Below are 19,576 nucleotides of genomic sequence, written 5' to 3' on the forward strand. Positions count from 1 at the left end.
TTATTGTCACCATTTGTTACTAAGGCATTTTTAACTCATTAGTAGCTCTGATGACTTTATACCAGGAATAAACAAACTAGTCAACATTGAGACACACGCTGGCCTTTGTTTAGACATGGGGTTATAGTAACACAAGCGTTTCAAAAATTTCACCTCTGTTTTTGTGTCACCATTTCATCTGCAAGACCTCTGCGCTGCTACAGCTGACCTCAGCAGATGTTCTACTCTTCTTTTCCCAGATCTAGACTTAGATTTACGATTGCAAATCTTGCTCATCAAAAATACGTGTAAAAGAAAAAGAGCTTATAACTTTGGTGGCCAAAAAGTCTCGGCCTGAAAAATGTGAAACAGTGCCAAGGTTGGCTTGAATGGTTGAGCTTCAATTATATTTTGTGGAAAAATCAGGCAATTTTTCATGCAGCCACCATCAAAAAGCTAACATAGCACCATGCTATCTGTAGCTGCACATGGCTGTAATATACATGATAAACGTAAGTATTCTGTTATGAATTTCTCTTGACATCCACCAAATGTACACCTTCTCTATATGTTACACACCCAAGCAGATATTGACCCCCCTACACCCCGCCCTGTTGCTATGTATAGTGTCTTGTTTAAAAGCTCTCACCGCTCATTAAACAACCAAATTGGCTTTGAGACTTTGAAAGGCATAGTTAATAGAGATCCTGCACACAGACTGTACAGCAATATTTTAAACAACATGAATCACTCTTAACTCGTCGCTAGCGCCTTTTCTTGTGCTCTACTTCTTACTAGTACCCAAATTACATTTTGGAGCCATTCTGTCACTTTGTAGCAACGTTTGCACACTGCAATTGCATATGTACGGGTCGCAAGAATTATTAGGTCATGCATATGGACAATACTGCTCAAGAAAGAAAACGAAAAAATGTCTGGTACTATGGAACTATTTAGCATATTCCTATTTCTCCTTTTGCAGAGACAAAATACCCACAATTTAGTTTTACACCTTATGGAACAAAAGAACACATTGTATTACCCTGAACCAAAACAAAACGTGAGCTTGGCATTTCACAACAGTGGTTTAAAAGCTAATGATACTTTTACAAGTCAGGTTGATTTTAAATGGTTACAGAGGAGTGGAAAACATCCGGCGGATAGTTTCCTTACCTTCTGTTCCTTTCGGGGACAGACGCTTATTGAGTTCTTCAGCTTTATTCTTTGCAAAAACACAAAAAAAGAAGATGGTTAGTAGCCACGCAAATTGCATCGATGAATTGATTTCAGGTACCTTTCTTACTCTTTTTTTTGTCAAACAGTTTTTATCAGTTTTCAGAGACACAGAACAGTCACATACATCGTAAGGCCCTTTAAAAAAGCAGATTAATTGTAAACAGTGTCCCATCTATAAGCAGGCCATTAAAGTGTCCATTTTCCAAACGTGAGTGTAAGGAGAGGAAAGTTTCATGCCTTTTCTAAATTGTGTATTCCTGATAGGACAGTGTGAAATACAAACATAAAAACCAGGGTTTAAATGTAGAGGGGAGAATCAATATAACTTGCATGGTTGGAACTTAATCAGCTAGGCAGTAGATAGAGGGAAGTTCAGGCTTTAATGGGAGGTGCGTTGCAACGGGATTGCCCGGGTGCAATATGACGGTGCCATGAGAAAAGATTTTTGTTCGGATGGGGCACGAAAAAAGAGAATTAGTCCACTCGAAAGGTAGTGTACTAGAGGACCCATCTACATCCAAAGTTTTTCCTGGAGTCAGCCATAACATCAGTCATTCGCTTCATTGTAAGTAGGGACAATGACAGTGCTTTGCATTTTTTCCATTTTGATGTTAGGGTCCTCTTAGCAGCGCCCATGCACATCCAGAGAATCAACTGGTCCCCCCTGCATTAGGTGTTTAAGGGACAGATCCCTGAGACAAAAGAGAACATTTTCTGGGGTTGAAGGGACAGGATAGCTCAATATATCCTTTATCTGTGCTACGATCTCTTTCCAGTAAGGTCCAATAGTCGGGCAGTCCCACAAGATATGACCAAAATCTCCCAAGAACCCATATCCATTCCAAAATCTGCCTGTCTTGTTTGGGAATATTTTCTGGTGTTTTGCTGGATACAGGTACCAATCAGGGATGACTTTACAACCACCGGTGGCAGATCGTTCTCCCACCTCGCCGCCAAGGCGTGGAACACCCTTCCTATCCACCTGCAACAGACACAGGACCTGCTAACCTTCAGGAGAAACCTCAAGACCTGGCTGTTCGAGCAGTAGCAGCACCCCTCCCCCACCCAGCACCTTGAGACCCTCACGGGTGAGTAGTGGGCTTTACAAATGCTCTGATTGATTGACTTTATAATTGGCTTCACGTAATCCCAGTGAATGATTAAATCTGGTAATATCATGCCATAGGTTATGCCACTGTCATGCCTCAATTGTTAGTGTTGGTTCCCAGAATGCAACAAATCATGAGGCGAGTGTGGTAGATCTGCAGAGAGAATAAAGAAAGGGGGTGCATCGCCTGATAGTTCCCGCTTTCGGCACAAATTGCTCAATGGGTAGGGTGTCTCTAGTGGCAGCCTGTCTTACTTCAGGTTGGAAAACTCTGTTTTAATTAGGCATAATGAAACGCTTTTGAGGCAGGTTAAAAAGTCACAACAGCAATTCTAAAATGATAAGACATCCCACCTATAGAACAGATCTGATACAGTAAGACATCACCCATGGAAAAGATGTGATGTGGTAAGACATCCCACCCCGTCTCCACTTATCAAAGGGGGCTGGCAGCTGAACAGGAGGGAAAGCTGGATTGAAATGAATAGGTGTATATGGGGAGGAGAAAGTCGTGAGCTCATTGGGCTTGGTAACTATGTCCCAGATCATCAATGTGGTAGCTATGGGAGTGCTTAGGTAAGCATTGCTCGGACAGTCAGCTTTAAGCTTCCAGAGGATGTCCCAAATGGTTCGGTTTTCTAGAGTTCAGCTTCAAGCATCTCTCTCTCTCTCTCTCTCTCTCTCTCTCCCAACTCTGCCGGGTTAGCGTAGTCATTAACGATATACATTTTCCCCTAATGACTGTCTTACAGGCATTCCACGTTAGGGAAGTATGAGTGTCTCTCTTATTATTTAGCAGAAAAAATTCTCGAATCGCCGTACGAAGTTCCGTACAAAACAAGGGGTCCCACGAAAGTATGTTACGGAAACACCATCTGTGAGAAGATGACCTTGAGGTGCACAAGTCAAGGGCAAGTTCTAAGGGTGCCTAGTCAGAGATGGTGATCATGTGAACGGTAGCGGTCGGAATGGAGTGTTCTAAATGAGGCTTATGAACATATGGTCTAGCCTGGAGTGGGTTCTGTGGGTGTGAAAGAAGAAAGTATAGTCCTGTACATCGGGATTCATTACTTTCCAGGTGTTTCAAGGACCAGGTATAGGGTATGATATAGGGTCATTTTAATGGCTTTAGGAAACAGTCTAGGAGGGGATCTATGTGGGTGTGTGCTGTCCAGGTTAGGGTCCCATATTAAGTTGAAGTCTTACAGCAATACAATAGCACCCTCCACAAAGCCACCCAATGAAGAGCGGGAGGAGTAGAAAAACCCTACCTGACTGGTATAAGGGGCATAGACTGTGGCAATGGTGCAGAGTTGACCGTCAATAAGCCACTTAACCATCAATAGTCTCCCTTCCTTATCCAATTTGCTATTGATAGGGAAGTTGACCATGGAGTGGAAAAGGAGTGTGACTCCATTGTGTTTCGTGTTGGCAAAAGAGGTATAGACAAGGGGATATAATCTATGGCGTAGTCTATGATCTGTGTGCCTCCGTCCACTTACGGTGGGTTTCCTGCAGGGCAATAATGTCAAGTAGTCTATCAAGCATGTATTTCCAAATCTGGGAGCATTTATTGGGGGAGTTGAGCCCCTTAACGTTCCATATTAGAATATTTAACACCATCTGAGTATATGGGAAATAGATGATAAGCTGCCCTAAGGGGGTCATCAATGGGTCTTATATATCCCTCCTTCCCTCCCATCTTGCCGCATGTGCAGTCAGACTCCCTCCACCCAGGCCTCCCGCACTCCAAAAGAATATGTTCTGCCATGCACAAGAACGAGGAACAAAGAAACAGAAAATTAAGAACCAGGTAGTATAAACTCCTTCCTAATCCCCAATTCCACCTAATTCTAAATAATAAGGGTATAGTTGACATTAACATGACAAACATCCCCTGCAGTTTGCAAATGCAGAGTGCAACAAGTGTGCTGCTTAATCTCCTACTATTCGTACATCCTGTTCTGTAGAGTCTGTATGAGCCCAAAGGGATTCAAACGTCACAGGGTTGTCTATTCCAGTACATTCTCCTCGACCCCACAGGATTAAAAGCCTAAGAGATCACCAATTATGCAAAATGGCCTGGTAAGGATAGAGTTGAACATGGCAGCTTTGTGGTTCATATGTTAGCGCCAGGAGTCATTTCTTGCCATCACGTTTCTCATTCCGCTGGGGGTGCCAATCCACAGGGGAAGGACCTCCAGTGCGTTCAGCCAATGTCATTCCATTTTGACTTCCCGGATCCGCCGGGGAAGTGACTGAGGCCCAGGAGAACGGCTGTGTCTTCTAGTTCTGTGTAATGGTGTTGCAAAATTAAAAGGAAATGCCAAAAGGATAGGTCCATCTGTATTTCACGTTACCAAGTCTGAGAGCATCCATTATGGGTTTGAATTGTAGCCTTCGTGCCAACGTCGTTGGGGCAACATCTTGTAATAGCGAGCAGGTCCCACCTTGGAAGCAATAGTGTCTTTCTGACATGCTGCACGAAGAATCAGTTATTTCATTTCGTAGCAGCTCAGCCTGGCCAGAACGTTTCTAGGCCACTTCCCCCCCAGTCATGGTCAGCAGTCCTACCCTATGCACTCATTCCACTTTCACTGCAGGCTGTCCAGCCTCCAGAAGTTACGAGAACAGGCCTACTATGAAGGCTTCCAGGTCTGGCCCCCTCAATTCCTTCTTCCGGACCCCTCACTCGGATATTGTCCCTTCGTGAGTGATTCTCCAAGTTCTCACATTTAAGAAGTGCTAGGTGTAGTTGGGAATTGAGGTGTTCCACGTCCAGTCCCAGCAGGTGCATGCATTTCTTCAAGTCTTGCACTTCCGTTTCCAAATCTAGAGTGCACGCTCCAATGGAAATCGACGTCCAATTGTAGGGCAGTCATCTGTGAGTTGACATCTGCCTTAAAGTATTCAAAGGCGGAGGCAATGTCAGCCTTAAGTTCCTCGCGAAGCTCCATCATAAATTTGTGAAGGGAAGAAAGAAGGGCCATATTGTTGTCTGGAGAGGTGTCTGAGGCCATCATTTTCACCCCGAGTGGACTGAAGTAACTGGACACCCTATTTTGAACTTTTTAGGTGGCACAGGGACTGTCCCACTATGTACAAGCCTAAAGCATAGATGTCAGTCAATGTGTCTAGGTATTCAGATGCAAGGATGGACTCTTATGTGTGGCGCATTGGGGCAAGAGTTGCTTTAATTCCTGCTTGTGTGTGATGTGTTGTCCATATGATTGACGTCCACCTGGAGTGGTAATCAGGCATGGAACCACAGATGATGTGCGCTAGGAGATTATGAGCGGGCATGTCCATATGTGCTCTTAGCTCTCAGAATTTTATGGTTAGGCAGGACGCGAGCTGGGCCTCTCCGTGATTCCCCATCCTCATTCTTTGGCTCCCCAAAAAGATGTCCACGGAAGTATAGGCCGATTCAATAATCAGCCAGATGTTAGGATAAGTGTACGGCTTTCCACTTGAAGTGATCAGGGTATCGCGGGACCTTGCTATAATCTTCAGGTCTATGCGCTGCATTGCTGAGAGTAGGGGGCTAGTTAGGGAGGGGGGAATCGAGTGTTTTACCACAGGGCTGCTCTCGGTTACTAATGCCTCCCGGCTGAGCCCACAGCAAGGTCCCAGGGTCTGTCAGCCCGCCATTGCAGCCTCAGTGCTAGTCGATGTCGGCGCATCTGCCATGTTTCCTCCAGTCGAGGTTTTTCTCTCTTCCCAACGGCCACTTTCTGCTTGGAAGAGCTGGAGGCAAGGAGGTGTCGGGTTGGACTAGGCAGACCGTGGTTCCGGTCTCAGATCATGAGAAATGGTTCGGAAATGGCATCCGATGGCGATGAACTGCAGGGTTCTTGGAGGAGCCACTGTGGATCACTTCCATTCTGCCATGCTGGTTGGCCACGCAACCCCCTCACCCTCACTATTTTTGTACTGGTCTTAGAATTGTGTTGTGAAGAGAAACGAAAGTCATTTTCTACTCTGGGATAAAGCTAACATGAGCAACTTGTCACCTTCTCCAAGTTACTAACTCTTAATCTCAATCAATCAAATAATTTCTTAAGCACATTACTCACCTGTTAGGGTCTCGAGGCGCTCGGAGGGGGGAGGAGGGTTGGGTTTGCCGGTTACTGCTCAAAAAGCCATGTTTTAAGGTGCTTTCTGAAGGTTAGGAGGTCCTGGGTCTTGCATAGGTTGCTGGGGAGGGAGTTCCAGGTCTTGGCGGCGAGGTGGGAGAAGGATCTGCCGCCGGAGGTGGTGCAATGGATGCGGGGGACTGTAGCGAGGGCGAGGTCGGCGGAGCGGAGCTGTCGAGTTGGTATGTGGAAGTTTACTCATTCGTTGAGGCAGGCCGGTCCAGTGTCGTGGAGGGCTTTGTGAGCGTGGACGAGGACTTTAAAAATTATCCTTTTTTTGATGGGCAGCCAGTGTAGGGATCTGAGGTGGGTGGACATGCGTTTGTGGCGAGGGAGGTTGAGAATAAGACGTGTAGATGCATTCTGAATTTGCTCGAGTTTTCTTTGAAGCTTGGCTGTGGTCCCTGCGTTGAGGGCGCTGCCGCAGTCCAGTCTGCTGCTGATAAGGGCGTGGGTGACTGTCCATTTGAAAGTCTTGCATAGCATGCGAAGGGTGTTGAAGCAGGAGGATGATATGGTGTTGATTTGCTGGGCCATGGAGAGAGATGAGTCTAGAACAATGCCAAGGTTGCGTGCGTGGGTGGTGGGTGTTGGGGGTGGTCCGAGGGTGGTGGTCCACCAGGAGTCATTTCATGCTGTCTTGTTGGGGCCGAAGATGATGATCTCTGTTTTGCTTCAATTTAATTTGAGGTGGCTTGCTGTCATTCATTTGGCGACGTCGAGGAGTACGGCGTGCAGGTTAATCTTTGGCGGTGGCTGGGTTCCTAGTGAGGGAGAAGATGAGCTGAGTGTCGTCTGCGTATAAGGTGATGCCGTGGGGGCGGAGGATGTTGGCGAGAGGAGCCATGTAGATGTTGAAGTGGGTGGGGCTGAGGGAGGATCCTTGGGGGACTCCACAGATGATCTTGGTGGCTGTAGACCGGAAAGGAAGGAGGCGAACTCTTTGGGTTCTTTCAGCAAGGAAGGAGGTAAGCCAGTCCAGGGCTTTGTGTCGAATTCCAGCATCGAAAAGGCGTGCGCGGAGGGTTTGGTTGCATACAGTGTCGAATGCTGCTGAGAGGTCTAGGAGGATGAGGGCGACGGTCTCGCCCTTGTCCACTCTGGTCCTGATGTCATCTGTGCAGGCGATGAGTGCGGTCTCAGTGCTGTGGTTCTTGCGGAATCCAGACTGGGAGGCGTCAAGTATGTTGTTTTCTTCTAAGAAATCTTTGTCAAATACTCTGAACGATAGACTGTATATTCAGTAATAGTGCATTGCATTATATCAACATCAAAAGGATGGCTGGCTATGTTTTTGGAATCTGTGGCAAAGATTCTAGGTCATGTCCTTCATGCAACTGTGCACCACAAAGCACAAACTCACAATTTAATGCTGGACTCAGCATTACTCATGTCAAAGCTAGCGTTTTAAAGACCTGTATTTAATTTGAAGATTTAGAAAATGACAAAATAAACCTCATCCACAACAAGTCGAACAGTGTACAATTGAGACAATTATACTCTTGCTTTTCATAACATAAATATATTCTCCCTCTAAAAAAGCAAGCAGCGGTCTCAGCTTGTTAAAAGACAGTGACCTTACATAAAATATCGCCAGCCAATAACAGTTACAAAACAAAACGTCATTACTGTAGCTCTACCTTGTCGTCACATGCGCACCCCAGCTCCTCGTTTAGTGTTGGAGCACCCCGTACAGTAGCAAGGGGCCTGGACACCTCCTCTGGCATTGTCGGCTTATGTGCAGGGACTTTAAGTAAGTGATTTAAGCTCCCGTGGGTTCCATTGTTCGGAGCCGGCTTTAACCCGAGAACATCTGACAACAAAGAGAAAAGGCAACAGTTACGTGATAATTTACTTAATCAACCTAACCTGCGAATGTGAGAGTAAAAGGTTGCATGCAAATGCGATTTCACACTAGCCCAGCTCCTAATCAATCACAACAAATGTCAATGTAATCAATTGTGGGGCTGGGTAAAGGCATATGTATCAGCATTCCCAATCTCGGCCTCTGGGTCTTTAGAGTGTTGGCTCAGAGTTGGAGGTGAGCAGAGAAAGGCATAATGCAGCTGAAGGTACTGTCAATCTTGCATCCAATGTTTGCCCTAAATTTTTGGAGAACATATTTAATGTATTTAAACTTAATTAACACATGCGAAAAACTTGCAGTGTCACTTAGTGCAGTCATCAGAAAGAGATCTATTTCAATTTAGCTTGTAGCTGAGAAGATGCATCTTCCCAAAGACCCCTGATCAAATGCCACCACCGTTTTTTTTTTTTTTTAATTTATTTTTTTTATTCGCTGCCCTCAGTTGGCCCACTGGTAAGTAGAAATTGTTGCACACAGACTGGCACATCCTCTTCCCCAACTGTAAAAGTTGGGGTACCAGTGTGAGAGTGTGAATTTTCCAATTCGTTTTATTAATAACTTCAATGTATAAACCATATAGTGAATTAACATGCGAAAACAGGTGACTTTAGAAAATGGTTGCCATATTTAATTTCTGTTCTTTGGCTAAGCAAAATTCTAACTGAAGTTGTGGGTATTTTCTGTGGTTCAATGCTTACATAAAAGTGTGTGCTAAATAGCTAAATAAATGTGTACACAGGTACCCCTAGCGGGTTGCTGCACTATGTCTTACAAGGTCAGATTTATAAAAACCCTAAAATGAGTTGAATGTTCTATTGTTTGAAAATGCCACTAATATGTGGTTTCTTCCCCGAGGATGGAAGTATATGTTTCAACTTGAGAAGTTTCTTCCTGAGAAGTTTAGACGAGATGGAACAATGGAGTCACAGACAAGACGGAAGAGGAAAAGTTACTGTTATGAATGTGTCCTGGTTATTGTTGATGTCATTGCATTTTAGGATATCAATTAGTGTGACTATTGGTTGAATCGTAAACCACCCCATGTACTGACCAATCAAACCTTTTGAAGATTAGTATAACAACCGGGTAGGATTTTCTAGAGGGTGATGAGTTCAAGAGTTCCTGATAGTGGTTGAAGTCTTTTTAGTGGTGTGGGTTTAGCTATCGATAGACCTGATTCTCTGAAGACTTACCTGATGGTGTCCATTTGCTGAAGTAGACTGCATGTTGTTGTTCTATGGGTAATGTATGAAATCGCATTGTTATATGTGTCTCTCTTGTTTTGCAGGTACCAGCTGCAACATATAGTTTAAATGCTGCATAAGAACAATAATGGTTTTTTTTTAATAACCCGAGTTGGAGTGTTTTTCTAAATTTGTGTTTCTAAACTCTTTTACATGAAATCCAAAATGTTGATGCTAATTTGTGTTTAGTGAGGGAATTAACTTTCAAATGCTCAAGATTCATATTGACACTCTTTGATTGTTTGTACTAATGTATACTTTAACTTGTTTGCCAATTCTGGTGTTATTCATCAGTGTTATGATATTGGAGATTATTTGTTTGATTGTTTTGATTAAACACAAATATATAAGACGTTCTAATCAGCCATTATTGATTCTATATGCCTATCACTTGTGTTTGAGAGTTATTTTCGTTACTTTAACATTGTTAATCTAGGGAAATAAATTCATAATTCTTAATAAACTGGTGTGGTTATTGTTTGAGGTTCAGAATTCTAAATATATAGATTAATATTGATAATCACATTGCTCACTGATAACATCTCCTCAATCCTTTGTTGCGTCAATCCAATGACCTCTTGCGCAAAATCCACTATTCCGTTTAAAGTAATAGCTAGGATTTCGGGGCGCTGCAGCAGTTTTTGGTAGCAGATTACAGTTACGTCATTGATTGATGATGTCATAATGGGATTAATGGGATTTGTGGACATTTTTCTTTTTAAAGAGAAATAGATGTGCTGACTTTTCCGAAATGTTATACGGATTTGATAAGATGAGTTGCTAGTTGCCTTAAGTGACTTTCCCCAGTTCTTGGAGAAGAGTATGTTTCTAGCGGTGTTTTGTTGAATTGAGTGGGGTGATTTGCGCTTGCACAGCTTAAGCTAATTTGCTGATGATTGAGGTGTATATGAGTTCAAAAGGAGTGGAGATACTCCAGTAGACTTTAGAAGGAGTGGGTGTACTCAAATAGGTATGAGAGCAGTGAAGCGGCGTTCTTCATTTGAGTGTGGCGCTTAATGCAGGAAAAATTATCCACATGGTTGTTGATAACAGACCTGAGGATAGAGGACTGGGACGCCGAAGTATATTGACATAGTGAGACTCTTGGTGTATGTTGTAATTTGTCAATTTAATAGACCGATTCACCGTCATTGGTAAAACAAGGTTGTGAGATAATTGGTGCGATTGAAATTATACTGAGATTTAGTGAGTACTAAGTGCACTAAGACAATAGTCCAATGATCAGTTGAGAAGCAAAATTTGCAGGTCGAATTTTGCCTGCGAATGAGGGGAACTGTGAAAAAGAGTAAGCGGAAGCTGAAAGTTACTTTGGAAGGTTCCTGAAGCGATTGTATTACCTTACCTGTAGTAAATGGGCAAATTTGTTTCCTTATTTTTTTTTGGTTTTAAGTTCTGCTCGCAAATTAATATTGAGTTGATTTAATGTGTAAGTTGATAAAGAAATCAGACCGAAAGACTGTCAGCGTCTCAGCAATTGTGCTGAGATGGGGTGTGTGTGTGTTAGTGTGACGTTAAGTGGTGCCACGGTGGGATTGGTTGATTAGTGAGGATTGCGCACAGATTTGTCAATCAGTCTGATAACAAAGTAACGCGATTGGAAGGTGAAAGGGTCAAAGAGAATTGTGGGATCGTAGTCACTTTTTCTGATTGGTTGTTTTTGAACAGAATTAATTATTTGTTTTGCTTAGTTTGAGTCCGTTCGTAAATAATAATTTTTTTTGTGGACATCAGGTTTGAATAAAATTCAGTAGAAGATGAAGTTTTTCAAGGTTTTGAGAAGTGCACTGAGAGGTGATGAATATACTCCGGCACTCGAAGGAGATATTTTCCCGCCAGAAAATACTCCGGCATTTATTGTATTTGAGGAGAAAGGTGCAGGAGCGTGTCTTTGGTTGAAATATTGGGTTAAGATTACAATCAAAGAAGGTTGCTTAGCTTTTCCAGAAAATGGAACATTTGAGAATTTGAGGCTGAAAATGTACAGTTGAAAACCTTCACAGCAGCCAGCACAGTACGAAGCGCTAGCGATTTGGGAGTTAGTAGCTAGACAGCAACAAGCATTGAAATTTGAAAAAAGAATGGGGAGAGTAGAAAAGACGCTAGCAGAAGCTAACTGAGATGAAGAGCAGAAAAGGTGAAGAGTAGCAACTCTACAGGGGATCAGATTATTTCCTGCAAGGTCAAAAGAGTATGAGGATGAGTCAAAAGATGGAAAGAGAAAGAAAAAGAGTTCTTCAGTGACTAAAGAACAAAAATTAAAAGACTTGAAACAAGTCATGTTTAATGATGACAATGAGATGGGTGAAGACAAAATAGTTTGAGATTTTAGAGACTTATCCTCCACCAAAAATGAATCTGAGAGATCAGAGGTCAAGTGAGAGTGGATCAAGTGGGAGTGGAATTAGTAATACGATTCCTACTGCCTATCCACATCAGAGGTATCACAGGATACCATGAACATTCAAAGAGTTCAGATGCTGAGTAGTTTTCATGATTCACTGAACAACAGACAGCTGGAAATAAACATTCCTGAAATACAACCAGAGGCTCAGGTCATAAGGACGACTACTAATTTAGTGTTGTCTCCTGGTCAACAAGGATTGGGTACGATTCAAAGAGAGCCTCTTCCGATACGGATTCCACAAATGCAGAGCATGGGTGCAGGGCAGATACAAAAAGTTAGATCTTTAGTTGGTCCAGATGCAATTTCTGTATCTATTACGATGGGTCTGCTGACTCCATTATATGCACGCATAAACAATAGTGGAGTGAATTCTTTGATCCAAGTTCAGAATGGGGTTTTGGAAAAATCAATTCCTAGACAAGGACAAACACTGAATGAGACTAATTCTTTAATTGATTGTCTCCTGTTGAAAATCCTGGCATTAGATCTTACAATAGTCAGGGGGAGAGATTAACATTTCCACAACAATGCGCAAGCACAGCCCAAGAGCGAGATTTGGGTGTACAGTCTAATGAGGTTTCTTTGAAAGGTTTATCTGCACAAGAAATAATGAAGTGGTTGGAAGATTTAAGTAATTCAAAAACCCTAGAAAAGAAAGACAGGGAAGAAGACACAATAAACAGAGTGAGTGTCAATGGAAGGAAATGAACTTCTGGAAGGGACCATGGGCGTGAACAGACCTGAGTCTTATACTGAAGCGCAATTGAGATATTTGTGTAAAATAATTATGAGAGGAGCAAACAAAGTGCACCAGCAGTTACAGAAAATAGCAGCCGAGTATGATATTGATTTATCAAAAATGAAAAGTCTGAAAACAAATTACAGATTAAACATGGACGAGGACGACTTTATACACATGAGGTCTGCAGGGATGAAAACACATTTTAGAGAATTACTTGAGAGAGTGCAGGTTTGGAGAGTATTAGACAAATGGGAAGGCAGATGGGTCAAGAAAAGAGAAAGACCAAAGAAGGACGACATGACACAGGCAGGAGATTCAGTGAAAATGTTGCAGATGATAGAAACGCCAGGAGGACATTTTGTACATGTACCATAGAATAGAGGTGATAGCTTAAGTTTTACAAATGATTACCCAAGGTTGAGAGAAAAACCAGTGGAGTGGTACAAGCAGACAGATTTGTGAAGCTTCCAAAAACATCTGTGGGAAGACCTCAATACACTTTTTGATATTGTTGTTCTGGCTGATTTCTGGACCGAATGCAAAAGGAGTGTGGATTGGCCAATAAGTGATCCGCAAAGGGATTTGAAAACAGGTGCAACATCTCCAGAAGTAATGAAATATTACTATAAAGTTATTGAGTTTCTGAAAACAAGAGTTTCGCTGAAAAATGTTGATTGGCAGCGCATAGACAGGACAGCACACGAAGGGAAGGAATCGGTTCATCCATATTACAAAAGGTTGTTGAAGGCGTTCAAACAATTTAGTGGTGTGGAAACAATTGATAGAGAGCATGAATCTGTTGGTGTTTCGGTTTGTTGTAGGAATAAAACCAGAAGTTAGTCAGATGATTAAGAATCATTTAATCTGCTGGCAAGCAAAAGCGATTGATGAAGTATTACAGTATGCAAAATAATGCAGTGATGAGATAAGAGTTGAAGCAGAAAAAGTTGAAAGAGAAAGTAATGGTGATGCAGATTAAGGCTGCACAGACATGAGTACAGGGAAATTTCCAGCAACTGCCACAAGGGAATGGTATGTTTCACAGTCAAGGAAGAGGCAGCGGTCGAGGTGAATGATGCTTCCGGTGGTTAATAGAATTGTAGACTTGAGTTCAGTGGTGATGCAAGATGAGCAACAAAGGCGAAAGGTGTTACCTTGTCATAAATGTGGAGTAATTAGACGCTGGAAAAGACAGTGTCAGATGCTAAATCAAGGTGCTGTTGTACAACAGACACATGGTGTCAATTCACATCAGAGCACGAGAGGACATAGAATGGGGGGTCAAAATCAGAATTTCCAGAATAATATAAATAGTATGCAAGGTTTTCAGCCTTTACAGCCAATACAACAATTACAGAATGCACAACCACAGGTACATCAAGTACAAATGCCACAAATACAACAAATGCAGCCACAGGTGCAGATGGTGCCTGTTCAACAAATGCACATGCCCAGACAGGTGCAAATGATACAGAGTCCTATGGATCAACAACAGGTAATGCTTTTGCAAGTAGTCAAGAATCAAAAAAAGGACAAAAGTGAAAAAACAGTTGAACAGTTTCCTTTACACAGTGAGGATGAAATAAAAGATGAATGGCCGTTGGATAGTTTAGATGAGGAGTCTGTGATGGCAGCATCACTACAAGTGAATCAGAGAGGTCCGTATGTGAAGGATGAAGTACATGGTCATGAAGTTAACTTTCTTGCTGATACGGGAGCAACACGTTCAACAGTAAAAACTGTGGAAGTTCCAGACATACCGATTTCATAGAGGACAGTTCAGATAGTAGGAGTTGTGAACAAACATTTGACTAACTCTCACAGAACCAGTTCTTGTGAAGGTTGGGCATTTTAGAGATTTCCACAGTTTTGTCATCTGCAATTCTAGTCCAGTGTCATTACTGGGAACAAATTTGCTGTGTAAAATAAATTGTTACATTTCATGTTCAACTAGAGGCATTGAAATTGAGACAAACAGTGATGGAGAGGATTTGAGAATTACTGTCGAAAAGGAATTGGTGTGCAGGGAGTTTCCTCTGATTAATTTTGATGATCAGATTGATGAAAATGAGCAGACAAATGAAGACAACGATTCAGTTGATTTAATTAATTTCTTTCCAGTTTCTGAAATAAAAGATCTACCATTTGACTTACAGGAAACAGTCAAGTCAAAGGTTTGGGATTTATCAGGAAAAGACATTGGTTTAATTAAAGGAGTTAAGAATGGCAGTGAAAGAGAATGTGGCGTTCCCACAAACTGTGCAATATCCAATGACAAATGAGGCAATTGAAAGGATAAGACCTTTGAAAGAACAGCTTTTGCAACAGGGAGTTTTGAAGGAAGTGATGAGTATTCCGTGCAATTCACCAATAATGGGTTTGAAAAACCAAGTAGGAAAATTTGTCTTGTCCAGGATTTGAGGAAAATAAATGATATTGTGGTGAAATGTTGTCCAGTAGTGCCAAATCCAGCTGTGATAATGTTTCAGATTCCGTGTCATGCAGAATGGTCCACAGTGATTGATTTGTGTCATGCATTCTTTTCTGCGCCTCTTCATGAGGACAGTAGATATCTCTTTTGCTTCAAATTTCTGACCAGAGTCTATTGCTGGTGTAGAATTCCTCAAGGGTTTTCAGAGTCACCATCAATTTTCAATCAGATTTTGAAGAACTGGAGTCTTTGGTAATGCCTTATCAATCGACAATGGTGCAATACATTGATGATTTATTCATGGCATCAAAGACAAAAGAAGGTTGTAAAGAGGATACAATTTCATTGTTGAACTATTTAGGAGACAATGGTCATAAGGTATCTCCTACCAAGTTGCAGTATTGTCAGTGAGAAGTAAAATATTTGGGTCATTTGATTGAAAAAGTATCTAGAAGAATTTCAAAGGAAAGAGTAGCAACAATTATGAGAATGAAAATACCAAGTTCACAGAAAGAGTTGAAAATGTTTCTGGAATGGTAGGATATTGTCGCCAGTGGATTCCAAATTTTTCAGCCATTTCTAAACCTTTGCAAAGGCTGACGCATAAGGATGTTTCATATCTCAATGATGGATGAAGAAAGTATGAGAGCATTTACTGAGTTGAGAGAAAGTTTGTGTGAAGCCCCAGCTCTAGGTATGCCTGATTACACAACAACTTTCCTGTTTTGTCATGAGCGTGATGATGTTCTTTGTCTTGACAGGCACATGGTGGCGTCAATCGACCAGTAGCATATTTTTAAGCTACTTTGGATCTAGTTGCAGCAGCCTTACCAGGATGCTTACAAGCAGTTCCAACAGTTGAGCAGAGTATAACTCAAAGTGAAAATATTGTAATGGGTTATACTCTGACAGTAATGGTACCTCATTCAACAGAAACTCTATTGACACGATCAAAGACACAATACCTGGCCAATGCAAGATTGACACGTTATGAGACAGTGATTCTTGGGGCACCAAATGTGATGATCAAGGAGGTGCACAGTGCTTAAACCGGCAACGTTGTTACCAGATGATCCAGACAAATTATATGATACTGAGCACGATTGTTTAGAAGTGACAGAATTATGCACGAAACCAAGAGATGATATTAAAGACACTTGTCTAGAAGGCAATTATCAAATTATCTTTGTTGATGGTTCCTGTCTAAGAGACAACAGAGGTGCATTAAGAGCTGGCTATGCAGTGTGCACAGTTACTGGCATACTAGAAGCTTAATGGCTTAAAGGAGTGATTTCTGCTCAGGTTGCAGAATTAGTGGCTCCTAATAGAGAATGCCAATTATCAGATCAGATGAAAATAACGATCTACACCGACAGCCAGTATGGATTCGGTATCGTACACGATTTTGGGCAAATTTGGTCACAGAGAGGTTTTCTAACTTCTACGGGTTCACCTGTAAGGAATGGTGAAAGGACACATGAATTACTACAGGAAGTACAGAAACCTGAGAAAATTGCTGTGGTTAAATGCAGCGCACATCAGAAAGGACAAGATTATGTAACTTTGGGAAATACTTATGGAGACCAGGTTGCAAAATGTTGTGCCTTAAATCTTAAATGTTATTTCATTCAAAGGAAATTGGGAATTAATGTCTGAAAATAATGAAGTGAACAGAAATTTCACAATGCAAATTGTTGAGACCTTAGAAGAGTTGAAAGCCATACAGAACAATGTTCCAGAAGAAAAGCGTAGAGATTGGGTAAAACATAATTGCATTCAAAGAGAAGATGACAGTTGGGTGACAATAGAAGGAAAAGTGATTTTACCAAACAGTCTGTTGACACAAATGGGCAGATATTATCACGGACGATCACACATAGGGAGAGATGCAACGATCAGGTGCTTCAAACAGTTCTGGTATAATGAAAAATTTAGACAAGTTGCTGAACTGGTTTGCCATAGGTGCATTGTCTGCCAACAGATAAATGTAGGCAAAGGGACAGTTGTCAACATGGGACACAGGCATGGCAGGAGGTCCATTCAGCAGAATGCAAATGGATTTTATTGAGATGCCTACGTGTGCTGGTTTGAAATGTGTGTTAGTGATTGTGTGCAATTTAAGTCACTGGATTGGGGGATATACAACAAGAAGAAATGATAGCCTTACAGTAGCTAAATTACTTTTGTGAGAACTAATTCCACGTTTTGGTTTTCCGGTCTCTTTAGAATCATATCATATATTCAGTAACGAAGTGATAAAATTACTTTTTTCAGCATTAAAAATTCTGCAGAAACTACATTGTAGTTATTGCCCAGAAGCATCAGGACTTGAGGAGCAGATGGATGGAACTGTAAAGTCTCGATTGGCAAAAGTGTGTGCATCAACGAAATTAAAGTGGCCAGATGCTTTACCACTAGTTCTAACGTCAATGAGAAGTACTCCTGACAAGAAGACTGGGTTGTCCCCTCATGAAATATTAAATTGGGAGAGCAATGAGATTGCCAGCGATACCTGCAAATGCACTTGTGAATATTACAGATGACATGGTGCTAGATTACTGCAAAAGCCTGGCTGATGTGGTTTGGCCTTCCTCATCCGGTGGAAGCAACAACAGTGCAACAAATACAAGGTCAAGGCCCCAACTTGAGAGCTGGTGAATGGGTGATTATACGGAAGCATGTGAGGAGGTTTTGGCTGGAGACACAGTGGAAGGGGGCTTACGTCATTCTCACAACAACAACAGCAGCTGTGAAGTGTGCAGGTTTACCAAACTGGGTGCATGCCAGCCACACAAGAAAGGTGAATAACTCAACAGAACAAGAAGAGGAGCTGTTGAGGTTGCCAACAGCTGACAACATTACAAGTAAAGAACAAGAAAGTGAAGAGCCGGATCCTGAGAATGATCGAGATGTACATACTCCTGTAACAGATGAGAAAGAACAAGGCTCTGAAGAGACTGAACAATGTGCAGACGGAGTGGAAGAGGAGTCGATTCATGAAGAAAGAAAAATATCGGTCGAAATAAATTCTGATCAGAGGAGGATGTCCTCAGTTGAGTGATCAGAAACAATTGGATGAGAGAAGGTCTGCTCAGAGGAGGGTGTCCTCATTAGCAGGTAGTTTGACATACCAAACTGAACAAAGGACTGACCCCATTGGGAAAAGAATTGAGAGTAGTCCTGCCCAAGTGGATTATACTCTTCCTGAACCAGTTGCGGGAACGTCAGAAGAAAAAGGTTCAAACTCAAGTGAAGACTCAATCCTGAGAAAGTTATTAACTAAGAAGACATTGAAAGGAGACAATTGTCCAGAGAAAAATTCAAAAGATGGAAGAATTAATGTAGTACCACTGATTCAGGAGGAACAAGTTGAATGAAGGAGAAAACAATAGTGGAGAAGGCGGCGAAAGCAGTAAAAGACCGAAAAGGAAAAGAGTTGCAAGCAAGCCATATTCTGGTCCAGAATGGGCATATATAACTACAAATGAACGGCAAGAAGACTGAGTTATTGTTTTGATAGAGACACTGAACATTTTTATTCAGGCACATGAAGATTATGAGAAAGGATCTGGGAAGAAAAAATGAAAATAATCTGAAAGTTGTGCCTAAAAGAGACATTAATAGCTGAAATAGACAAGTTGATAATCGGAGATGACAAGCTGGTATACCGGAATTGACTAAAAGAGACTGAGTGAATGAGCTATTGGAAAGGAAGAAGAAAGAAAAAAAATTCTAGGAGGGATTTTATTTAGGATTTTGTTTATTTTTTAGATTTTGTATACTTTATTTTTTAAATTTGTGAAAATGTTTTTTTTTGTTTTTGGAGACCATGAGAAACTTTCATAACCAAAACAGTAGAATTAGCCATGGTAGGGTTATAGGTATTGGATTGGCAGTAGTGAGTGTGTTAATGTATTTACTGTTATTCTTAGGAGTGATTGATTATGAGATGAATGGAGCCAACCATACTGCAAAAATTGATAATTCTTTGGATACAATATTACATCACTAACGATAGACTTTGACATGGGATTTTCGTTTGTACCGGTCACTGGTTATCTGAATAAAATAGCCAAGGATAATAACATAGTTATTATGAGAGATTTCTTTGAGCCTACTTTAACCTTTGGCACTGCATTTGCTCATAGTAACAATTTAACATGTTTACCAACACCTGTAGAAAAGAACGTTTTGGATAATACATAAGATATGAGAGAAATAAAGGCAAGGATAGATAAGGGAATGATTAGTCGAAGACCTGAGATTGATTATGCTTACACTGATATTACTAAACAGGGAAAACTAACATTGGATGCTGAGCACGTGGGAAAACTTTGTAGATATATGCCATGGAGTAAGAATGACAGAGGGTTTGTGGGAACGAGTGAGTGTAGACATGTGTTCATGT

At 41.6% G+C, this 19,576-nt stretch overlaps 1 protein-coding gene across 12 annotated transcripts in view; it reads right to left on the reverse strand.

The window, feature by feature from the left end:
- The window catches only part of ENPP2 (ectonucleotide pyrophosphatase/phosphodiesterase 2), a 636,665-nt gene that overhangs the window by 95,980 nt on the left and 521,109 nt on the right, over nt 1–19,576 (reverse strand). For all 12 annotated transcript variants that reach the window (XM_069220669.1, XM_069220667.1, XM_069220665.1 and 9 more), the window contains exons 18-19: nt 8,100–8,272; nt 1,153–1,201 (exon numbers count right to left, since the gene is read on the reverse strand). In XM_069220669.1, coding sequence (XP_069076770.1) covers nt 1,153–1,201; nt 8,100–8,272 — 222 coding nt within the window. The remainder of the gene's footprint in view (nt 1–1,152; nt 1,202–8,099; nt 8,273–19,576) is intronic.

Source organism: Pleurodeles waltl, chromosome 2_2 (genome assembly GCF_031143425.1).
Source record: "Pleurodeles waltl isolate 20211129_DDA chromosome 2_2, aPleWal1.hap1.20221129, whole genome shotgun sequence".
Classification (NCBI taxonomy): Eukaryota; Metazoa; Chordata; class Amphibia; order Caudata; family Salamandridae; genus Pleurodeles; species Pleurodeles waltl.